This window comes from Aotus nancymaae, unplaced genomic scaffold, assembly GCF_030222135.1.
Source record: "Aotus nancymaae isolate 86718 unplaced genomic scaffold, 86718_ANA_hifiasm-v0.15.2.pri h1tg000030l, whole genome shotgun sequence".
NCBI classification, from domain to species: Eukaryota; Metazoa; Chordata; class Mammalia; order Primates; family Aotidae; genus Aotus; species Aotus nancymaae.
The window spans coordinates 27,449,338-27,460,073 of record NW_026988443.1 but is presented as its reverse complement, the minus strand read 5'-3'; the positions used below and the strand labels follow the sequence as shown (position 1 = coordinate 27,460,073).

At 45.0% G+C, this 10,736-nt stretch overlaps 1 protein-coding gene across 1 annotated transcript; it reads left to right on the top strand.

Annotated features, from left to right (window-relative positions):
- Window positions 1-4,972: 4,972 nt before the first annotated feature.
- CHST4 (carbohydrate sulfotransferase 4) lies at window positions 4,973-6,218 on the top strand. Its single transcript, XM_012437529.2, has one exon. The coding sequence runs from the start codon at window positions 4,988-4,990 to the stop codon at window positions 6,146-6,148; it is 1,161 nt and encodes a 386-aa protein (XP_012292952.1). The 5' UTR covers window positions 4,973-4,987; the 3' UTR covers window positions 6,149-6,218.
- The last annotated feature ends 4,518 nt before the right edge of the window (window positions 6,219-10,736 follow it).

The following is a 10,736-nucleotide window of genomic DNA, read 5'->3' as shown; positions in this document are numbered from 1 at the left end:
AATAATTTTTTTAAAAAAAGAAGGCGGCAGTTTTTGGCAGCAGTGTGTGACGGGAAGATGTGGAGCGACAGAAGAGAAAGGTCAATGTCAAAGGCCACCCTAGAGACAAGTAACTGGGAATTCTGGCAATGGGCGAGCGGGATTGGAGGACACTATTAAAGGATCTCCTTCCATGAAGCGCCCTGGTGACTCTTGTCACTTACCTTCTGCCAGGGCCCAGGAGCATCTGCCTCTGCTGCTCATTACAGTCTTCAGAATGAGTTTTGCCCAAGACACATCCTGAAGTGTCCCCTGGCTCTCCGGCCAGCCCATCGTGTGTTGTCTAGATCCAGATGTGTATGGGGCTCAGTGACAAGGGATGGGACTTGCTTCCCAAAAGCATACACTTTCTAGCGAGGACAAGTGCTCATGGAAAGAAAAAGAAGTAAGAGGATTTCCACAGGAGTTGCTGAGAACCGTGGACAACTAACACCTGGGAACAACCGGGGGCAGAGTTAGGAAGCCCAGCTCCAGCTTGGGGAGGAAATGGGCTTGAGGCCAGTAGCAGTTGGCAGGCAAAGAGTGCCCAGAGCCACCAAACCCCACACAGGACTCAGAACTGGCCCAAAGCTGGGATGGAGGGAAGGAGGGTGTCGCTTTGAAAGGTCTATTCTCTTAATCCCTAGGAAATGTTAGCTTTTTCCTAATTATAAGCCCTGCTTAAAAAATTCTATCACCATTTCCTTATAACTATATACAGGTTAAGTGCTTCTCATTTTCCTCTCTTTTTGATTTGGTTCCATTGCTTCCTATTTTTGTTCCAAACTTTTTCTCATACTCACATTGCCCTTAGGAGAAGCTCTCTTGCTAAAGTCACCTCTTCAGTCTTTGCAGGGAGGGAGGGCATCCTTGGCTATGATTAATAATGGCCTAGTTTCTAATCATTTTCCTCTTGGACTCAAGTTTTAAGAACTAGAAGCACATCTTAGCTGGCCCTATTCTAATCTGCAGGGCTAAGACTACAAGGCAGGAATTACCACTCACTGACATTTTCCTGCCGTACAGCAAGTGGTTTTCAGACATGAAGATGAGACGATCCTCACTGGATCTTTTTAGCACATCCAGAGGAAAAGCATTGTTATTATGAATGGAAGAGAAGGGGTTTTTCTGCTATCGCCACCCAAGGTTTAGCTTGAGTCATTACATACTTCCCAGAAGGTTCAGGGGACTTCCAAGGAAAATCCACGAGCTGGCAAAACATGCTCTCCCTTCAGGAAGAAAGCTATAAATGCCAAGAGTCTCCTCTGTGGCTTCCCAACGTCTCTCCTAAACTCCACTCTGGCAGGTCTCTGGAGCCCTGAAGGTAGAGAATAGTTTCTGATCAGTATGAAGGCTGCCTCCATGCTGATGATACATCTGTGATCTTACATACATGTGTGATGGTGTATGAACATAAAGGTCATCACTGAAGCATTTGAAATGGCAAAAGACTGGAAACAATTTGAAAGTCCATCATTGAGGAAACTGACTAAATAAACGGGTTAATCCATACAATACTTCTTTGAAGCAATAAGGAACAAGGAACTGCTTTACGAACTGCCTAGGAATGCTCCCTGAGACATATTGACAAGTAAAAATAAAGGGAAGCACAGCACAGACAGCTTGTAAATTTTTTTTTTTTTTTTTGCATTTTAGACGAAAATAAGTAAGAACACATATACATTTGAATTTTCTTGTGTACACATAAAACAACTGAAAAGACAGATTAAAAAATGAACTCAGGCCAGGTGCAGTGGCTCGCACCTGTAATCCCACCACTTTGGGAGGCTGAGGCAGGCGAATCACTTGAGGTCAGGAGTTTGAGACCAGCCTGGCCAACATGGTGAAACCCCGTCTCTATTAAAAATACAAAAATTAGCCAAGTGTGGTGGCAGGAGCCTGTAGTTCCAGCTACTAAGGAAGTTGAGGCAGGAGAATTGTTTGAACTCAGCAGGCGAAGGTTTCAGTGAGCCAAGATTGCACCACTGTACTCCAGCCTGAGCAACAGAGCAAAACTCTGTCTCAAAAAAAAAAAAAAAAGATCTCAGTTGCTATCTGGAGCAAGTTGAGAAATGGGCAGATGCAATCAGGTGCTGGAAGTAGACTTTTCACTGTACACTGATGACAAAATACCAGCTAGCATTAGCAGCTGTCAGTATGTAAAGAAGAGGGGACTGATTTATCAGCTAGTAAAATTGTTAGGCTTTCTTTCCTCTGGAAAAATAGTATGACCCGTTTTAAGATATGTCACTACCCATGTTTACAAATGGCTCTAGAAGTTTCCTAACTTCTGACTGCAGGCCTCCCTCACAGGCACAAGTGATTGTCATAAGATTTCCCCTCCCCAGTGACATATGTTAAAAGCCTGGGGTGTGTCAGGCTGGGCTGCAGGCTGCCAGGTACTCCTTTCCTTCCTGCATGTAGAATCTGAGAAAATGCTTGTTTTAAATTCTGAGTCTTTTCAAAACAATTTGAATCATGTAACTATTACCTATTAAAACCTTTTTAGGCTTTTCAAAACAATTTGAATCATGTAACTATTACCTATTAAAACCTTTTTAGGCTGAGCACGGTGGCTCATGCCTGTAATCCTAGCACTTTGGGAGGCTGAGGCAGGAGGATTGTTCAAGGCCAAGAGTTCAAGATCAGCCGGAGTAACTTTTTTTTTTTCTTTTTTGAGACAGAGTTTTGCTCTTGTTGCCCAGACTGGAGTGCAATGGCACAATCTCTGCTCACTGCAACCTCCACCTCCCGCGTTCAAGCGATTGTCCTCCCTCAGCCTCCCAAGTAGCTGGGATTACAGGCGCCCACCACCATGCCCAGCTAATTTTTGTATTTTTAGTAGAGATGGGGTTTTACCATGTTGGCCAGGCTGGTCTTGAACTCCTGACCTCATATGATCTACCCACCTCAGCCTCCCAAAGTGCTGGGATTACAGGCATGAGCCACTGCACCTGGCCATGAGCAACATTTCAACACCTCATCTCTGCAAAAAAAATAATAAAAAAAGATAAAAACTTTTTTAAAAAAATTGGTATAAGACCTGCCACTACAAAAATAGCAGATCCCCAAATCTAGCCCCAGTTACTATCTGGAATTCTAGCTTCTATTTTTTATTAAAGCCAGAAGGGAGAATTTCTTGTGTACATAGTGATATACAAATGAACACCTTACTACTACTATGAATGTTTTACTATGTGCAATAGCTATTCTCTCTCAATAGTTATTTATGTCAGGAGGTCACCCAGAATGAGAGAGTCACGTGGGAAGAAGGGTTAAAATCTCCCTTGGAATACCATTCTAGCATGGCACTGGGAACTGTGATCCTTTGACATGAAGCAAGCCCTGACTGCAAAACGTTGCCATCAGTCAGTATTAGACTTACTATGAATCACAAAGTGAGACTTCTTTCTCTAGATATTTACAGTTTATCAACTGGAAAACCATCTTAATATACTTTTTTGTTTGGTTGGTTTTTGGGTTTTTTTGGAGGTGGAGTCTCACTCTTTCACCCAGGCTGGGATGCAGTGGTGCGATCTCGGCTCACTGCAACCTCTGCCTCCTGGGTTCAAACAATTCTCCTGCCTCAGCCTCCCAAGTAGCTGGGACTATAGGTGAGCACCAACACACCCAGCTAAAATTTTTGTCTTTTTAGTAGAGATGGGGGTTTTGCCCTGTTGGCCAGGCTGATCTCAAACTTTTCACCTCAAGTGATCCACCCGCGTCGGTCTCCCAAAGTGTTGGGATTACAGGCATGAGCCGCTGCATCTAGCCTTAATATACTTACTTTGTTGGACTAAGATACTTCACTGTCACCTACAAAAAACATCTTAAAAATAAATATCTAAATTCTTGATGGGATGGCATTCCCTAGGGTTGTGTGATACACACTTGCCCAACTGTACTGAGCGGTCCTGAGTAGTTTGTCCCACGTAGTCAAGCATGCCTCAAGCAGCAGTGTGGGAGTCATGGGCCACAAGTATCACCAATGAGAGTGACACAGCTCTGACATATGTAGTGCTTAGGGTGGTTTGCAGCACTTTCTTAGAGTCAACCGGTAAGGAGACTCTAATAGCTCAAATAACTCTAATTCTGCTCAAATAGATTAGAGAGTTTATCACCTACACAGATACAAGGTCAACAATGGATCAACTCCCCATAGCCTTAGTTCCAGGAGATGACACCAAATCAAAGAGCTTTGCTATCTGGGGCAAGTTGAGAAATGGACAGGTGAGGTCAGGTGCTGGAAGTAGACTTTTCACTGTACAGTGGTAACAAAACACCAGCTAGCAGAAATAGATGGCAGGCACCATGGGCACTTAGTTCTACCTTTGAGGAGACAACTCCAGCTAAAGCCAAGCAGTTGTACAGCCTGCAGCCCTATCCCTTGTGGGACTGGAGTGGAAAGTCCTATGTTTAACTGCAGTGAGGGAGGGAGGTGAGACACAGTCTCGGCTGCAGCCTCCCTTATGATGGAGGGCGGGTAAGCAGTGGTCTCAAGGCAGTTCCCCATTAGGTAGCTATCTCCCTGTGTTTCTGCAGAAATCACAAGACATTCAACCAAGACTTGAGTCAGACTGAGGTGAAGCTTCCCCTAAGTGGCCCATCTGAAGACATCCTTGTCATCAGGGCACCATGATGGAGCCACACCCTTATGTTGATTAAATATGGCTGAGTTCAGATATTTTTGGTAAACCATTCGGCACAGTGGCTTGGTTTAGAAAGACCAGGAGGAATAAAAGACCTTGAAGTAGAAAGTATCAACAAACTAAGTGTAAGGGACAGGAATTGATTTAGAGAGGGATTGGTGCCAGTGTTTGCAGGAATCCTCTGGCTTTCCATGTTGCTCCTTGGTAGGGGTCAGAGAGCAGGTGGCTTTGGCCAGAAGGGGAATAGAAAGCAGACACTAAAACAGCAGCCTAACTCAGCCCTTTCTGCTTGTTCCTTAAAGGTCTTCCACTTCAACACAATGCTACTGCCTAAAAAAATGAGGCTCCTGCTGTTTCTGGTTTCCCAAATGGCCATCTTTGCTCTATTGTTCTACATGTACAGCCACAACATCAGCTCGCTGTCTGTGAAGGCGCAGCCCAAGCGCATGCACGTGCTGGTTCTGTCTTCCTGGCGCTCCGGTTCTTCTTTTGTGGGGCAGCTTTTTGGGCAACACCCAGATGTCTTCTACCTTATGGAGCCTGCCTGGCACGTGTGGATGACCTTCAGACAGAGTACCGCCAGAACTCTGCACATGGCAGTGCGGGATCTGATACGGGCCATCTTCTTGTGCGACATGAGCGTCTTTGATGCCTACATGGAACCTGGTCCCCGGAGACAGTCCAGCCTCTTCCAGTGGGAAAACAGCAGGGCCCTGTGTTCCACACCTGCCTGCAACATCTTCCCACGAGATGAAATCATCCCCCAGGCTCACTGCAGGCTCCTGTGCAGTCAACAGCCCTTCGAGGTGGTGGAGAAGGCCTGCCGCTCCTACAGCCACGTGGTGCTCAAGGAGGTACGCTTCTTCAACCTGCAGTCCCTCTACCCACTGCTGAAAGACCCTTCCCTCAACCTGCACATCGTGCACCTGGTCCGGGACCCCCGGGCCGTGTTCCGTTCCCGAGAACGCACAGAGGGGGATCTCATGATTGACAGTCGCATTGTGATGGGGCAGCATGGGCACACACTCAAGAAGGAGGATCAACCCTACTATGTGATGCAGGTCATCTGCCAAAGCCAGCTGGAGATCTACAAGACCATCCAGTCCTTGCCTAAGGCCCTGCAGGAACGCTACCTGCTCATGCGTTATGAGGACCTGGTCCGAGCCCCTGTGGCCCAGACTTCCCGAATGTATGAATTCGTGGAGTTGGAATTCTTGCCCCACCTCCAGACCTGGGTGCATAATATCACTCGAGGCAAGGGCATGGGTGAGCATGCCTTCCACACAAATGCCAGGAATGCCCTCAATGTCTCTCAGGCTTGGCGCTGGTCTTTGCCTTATGGAAAGGTTTCTCGACTTCAGAAAGTCTGTGGCGATACCATGGATATGCTGGGCTACCGCCATGTTGGATCTGAACAAGAACAGAAAAACCTGTTGCTGGATCTTCTGTCCACCTGGACTGTCCCTGAGCAAATCCGTTAAGAGGGTTGAGGAGGCTTTGTCCCCACCTGGTGTCAGCCTCAGTCACTTTCTCTAATGCTTCTGAGCCTTGCCTACATCTCTGAGCCTTAACTACCTGTCTGTAGGTATCACATTGAGTGTGAGTTGTGTCCACACATGTTCAAGCAGAAGGATTTTTGTGTCCATGCTTGTGTCTAGAAAACAGACTCGGGAACCTTATGTGAGCAGCACGTCCCATCAGTGAAACAGGGTATTGCTCTTCTTCTCTTCTTCTTAATCTTCCTGTCTGGGTGGACTTCAGAGACTTTGTGGCCTGGAGGCCTATTAAGGATGACACGGTATCAGTGGAATTGATCAAAAACCTCCCTGTCCACATCTTGCCCAATGGGGAATCTTTCACCAAAAAGCTCACCAGTGTTTTCCACAGAGACACAAATTCTGAGCCCTTGGATTTCCCAGTGGATGCAAAAAAGGAAGTGGGAACAAGGTTGGATGCCTGCTTCTGAGCTTGAACATCATAGCTATCAGTTATCATAAATATGAAACAAAATCTCTGCACAACAGAGTAAGCTCTTAAGTTCATGGGGTGCCTGGGCTGCATTTGAATGTCATTTCCCCTCCGCATTTTCCTATCACATAAAAGACTTTGGCTGGTGAAGCTGCCATCTGTTAATACTAAAATTCCAAAATAAGATTCTGTTTGGAATGTCCCTTTTTATGCTTCTTAATTACTAGCAGCAAATGTTCATTCTTAGGGGATCCTAACCTAAGAACAGATGTAATCATCTTTATTTGTTTTTTTAATAGCTTTTCTATTATCTATCAATATCTATATCTATTATCTATCTATATCTTATCTATTATCTATCTATATCTATCTTTCCATGTATATAGAAAATTGCTACAATAATGTTTGGTATCAGATGATGACCTAAGTCTGTACCCTGTTAAGAATTGGTGGAAAGTAGACAACCAGCAGCTAAGCCCCTTCTTTCTTGTATTAGGTATAAGTTGTGATAATGCCATATGCATCACCGTAGGGTCTGGGCAGAGAGTTCTTTTACTCTGATCCCTCGGCCAGAGGACCTCAGTTCTAGTATGACTGGTGCTGTTTAGCTCCTCCTGAACCCTTCTCCTAATAAGAAAAGTTGTTTCTCTCAGTCTTGGCAGGAGCCCTCAGATCTAGTTTTACAGTAGAATCTCACCTGTTAAAAAATGCAGATTGCCAGGCACTACCTCACATCTGCTAGAATCAGAATCCCCCAGTGTGGGGGCTGGAGTTCTGGTGACTCTTCTATGGCTAGCATGGCACTAGCACACCTTGCACCGGGCAGCAGCACTGCTCACCTTCTTGCTCCAAGAAAGGTGACTCTTACACAAACACAGGGTATGTATGCTACTTGCTCTTGCCACTGGTGCTGTCCTCAGGTTGGAAAGAATAGAAAGAAGCTCCCTATATGTCTGGAATTCCATGGCCCTCTGAGTCCTGACTTTTAAATATCTCACTTTGTCCCAAGTCTGACAGATTGTGTCGTTTTCTCTTTCTTTTTGTTCCCACCTTTTGGTGAGCTTCATAAAGCTTCCTCCATGTCAGGTCAGAACTCCCCCACTCCACTCTGCCAAGTAGTAACTGAGCTTCCCCACTGCCTGAGATACTTGAGTAGCTACTTTTCCCAGCTAGGTCTGTTGAAGTTAATTTGTATGTGGCTTTAAAGGAGCTCATTTATTCTGATGTCCAAATCTTTAAAAACACCTAAAGAGGATAGGATCTCCCAGACAAATGCTTGCCTCTACAAGGCAAATGTTTACTTCCTAAACAAGGTCAGGGTAAAATTTCCCAGCATTGAAAATAAGACCAGAACAGCAGATGATGGTGTGAACAGAGTGAAAAGGGCCAGTGAGTGAACAGTGATAGACTCAACCATCTCTGACTTCCCTTCTGAAAGTCGGACCTCTGTCTGAATTGTTTTAAACTTAGCAACCTCTTTATGAGCCATCCCTATGTGATGCCTGCTTGTCCTTCTCCAAAAAGATCATCCTATTTTGAGACAAGAAAAGAGACTAGCCACACGAAAGTCTCAGGGTCTTATTCAAGATCCACTTTAAAACAGTTTTAAATTTCTTACATTCCAAGTCTGAGATACCCAATGAAGTCCAGAATCTGAGAGCCACACCCTTGAAGAAAATATCTGTGCTCTCTGATAGAATAGCCACTAGCCACTAGTAGCTGTTTAGATTTAAGTTAATTAAAATTTGATAAATTTTTAGCCCCTCAGTCACACTAGCCACATTTCAAGGACCCAATAGCCACATGCGGCTAGCGGCTACTGTATTGGACAGCACAGATATAATTTCCACCATTGCAAAAGTTTGATTGGACAACTCTGGTCTAAATTCATTTTTATATGTGTGTCATCTAATCCCTAATTGAACCCCATCCCCCTAAGCCAAAAAGTTTAAAGAATATATAATATCATGGCATTTTTATATAGCATAAGGGTGTATAATATAAAATCATGCTGTATAGGCCGGGTGTGATGGCTCATTCCTGTAATCCCAGCACTTTGGGAGGCCAAGGTGGGCAGATCACTTGAGGTCAGGAGTTTGAGAGCAGCCTGGCCAACATGGACAAACCATGTCTCTACTAAAAATACAAAAATTAGGCATGGTGGTGCACACCTGTAATCACCTGTAATAGTTAAAAAAATTAACTATGAGTATTAATGCGCACCTGTAGTCCCAGCTACTCATGAGGCCAAGGCTGAGGCAGGAGAATTGCTTGAACCCAGGAGGCGGAGGTTGCAGTGAGCCAAGATAGCGCCACTGCATTCCAGCCTGGGTGACAGAGTGAGACTCTGTCTCAAGGAAGAAAAAAATGCTATACAGTCTGATCATACTGAAATGATAAGCTTTATTCTTCCTGATCTTCTAGGTTCTCTACATCAGTGGTTTTCAATTGGAGGCAATTTTGTCCCACGGGGAACACTTCAGAATGTCTGGAGACTTTTATTTTATTATTTGAGTTGGAGTCTCACTCTGTAGCCCAGGCTGGAGTGCAGTGATGTCATCTTGGCTCACTGCAACTTCCACCTCTTGGATTCATGCAATTTTCCCCTGCCTCAGCCTCCTGAGTTGCTGAGACTACAGGTGCACACCACTACACCTGGCTAAATTTTGTGTTTCACTATATTGGCCAGGCTGGTCTCAAACTCCTGACCTCAAGCGATCCACCCACCTCAGCCTCTCAAAGGGCTGGGATTATAGGCGTGAGAACTTGTACCCAACTATATTTTATTTTTAATGGATAATTGTTTCTATTTATCTGTAGACATTTTTGATTGTCACAACTGGAGAGTGGGGGATTCAGTGTTACTGGCATCTACTGTGTAGGGGCCTGGGATGCTGGTAAATAAACATCCTATATTTGTTTCCTGTAACAAATAATTATTTGGTCCAAAATGTCAATAGTGCAGCTGTTGAAAAGCCCCTCTATATCAACCAGGGATAAGGATAAATAGCTGATGACTCAAATGGATTTTCCAGGGGTAAGGATAAAGAGCTTGGTTTATGATGCATCATAAAAGAACAGGGGACTTTTTCCTCTCAACATGTTTCCATCAGCAGCAGTTAGCCATTAAAATCCACACTGATTTAGGGCAGAGCAAGAGCTAACACCAAAAGGTACCTCATTCTTTTTTTTTTTTTTTTTTCTTTCTTGAAACGGAGTCTCACTCTGTCCTTCAGGTTGGAGTGCAGTAGCACGATACCTATTACATACCTACATACCTATTACAATCTGTCAGGAGAGTATTTTGATATTCCTTATCAAAATCCTTATCCCAGGGATAAGGATAAAGAGCTGATGACTCAAATGGATTTCCCTTTCATCCAACCTCATTCAAACGGCTATGCCACCAGCTCAAATGTCCTGACTGGGGAGATATAACCAGGGCTTTTTGATACCCACTCCATTGGTAGCCATCTCAAGAGGAGAGTGGTAGAGTAGCTGTTATAAAACTACAGAGCTGCATCACACGAGGTGGACCAAGAAGAGACTGGGGAGAGGAAGTGAGGTGCAGCCAGCCTTCCTGGGACCAGTCACTCACTGTGCCTTAACTAGTCATGGCTCATGTCCACCCTAATTCAGGCAGCTGTGGCCAGAAGAGGAAAGGGTTTAAAGAAGCAAGACGTGGCTGGGTGCGGTGACTCAAGCCTGTAATAGCACTTTGGGAGGCAGAGGCAGGCAGATCACCTGAGGTCAGGAGTTCTAGACCCTCCTGACCAACATGGAAAAACCCCATCTCTACTGAAAATACAAAATTAGCTGGCTGCGGTTGCACACGCCTGCCAGTTACTCTGGAGGCTGAGGCAGGAGAATTGCTCGAACTTGAGAGGCAGAGGTTGCAGTGAGCCGAGATTGCGCCATTGCACTCCAACCTGGGCAACAAGAGCGAAATTCTGTCTTAAAAAAAAAAAAAAAAAGAGGCAAAACATGATCATTTAGGGCCTCAGGTAAAATGGGCAGGACAAATGAAGTCTGAAGCAAATGTGCTGGACCAACGTGTAAGTGACTGGGAACAGAGACAACCATTCACGAACGCCAAAAAGC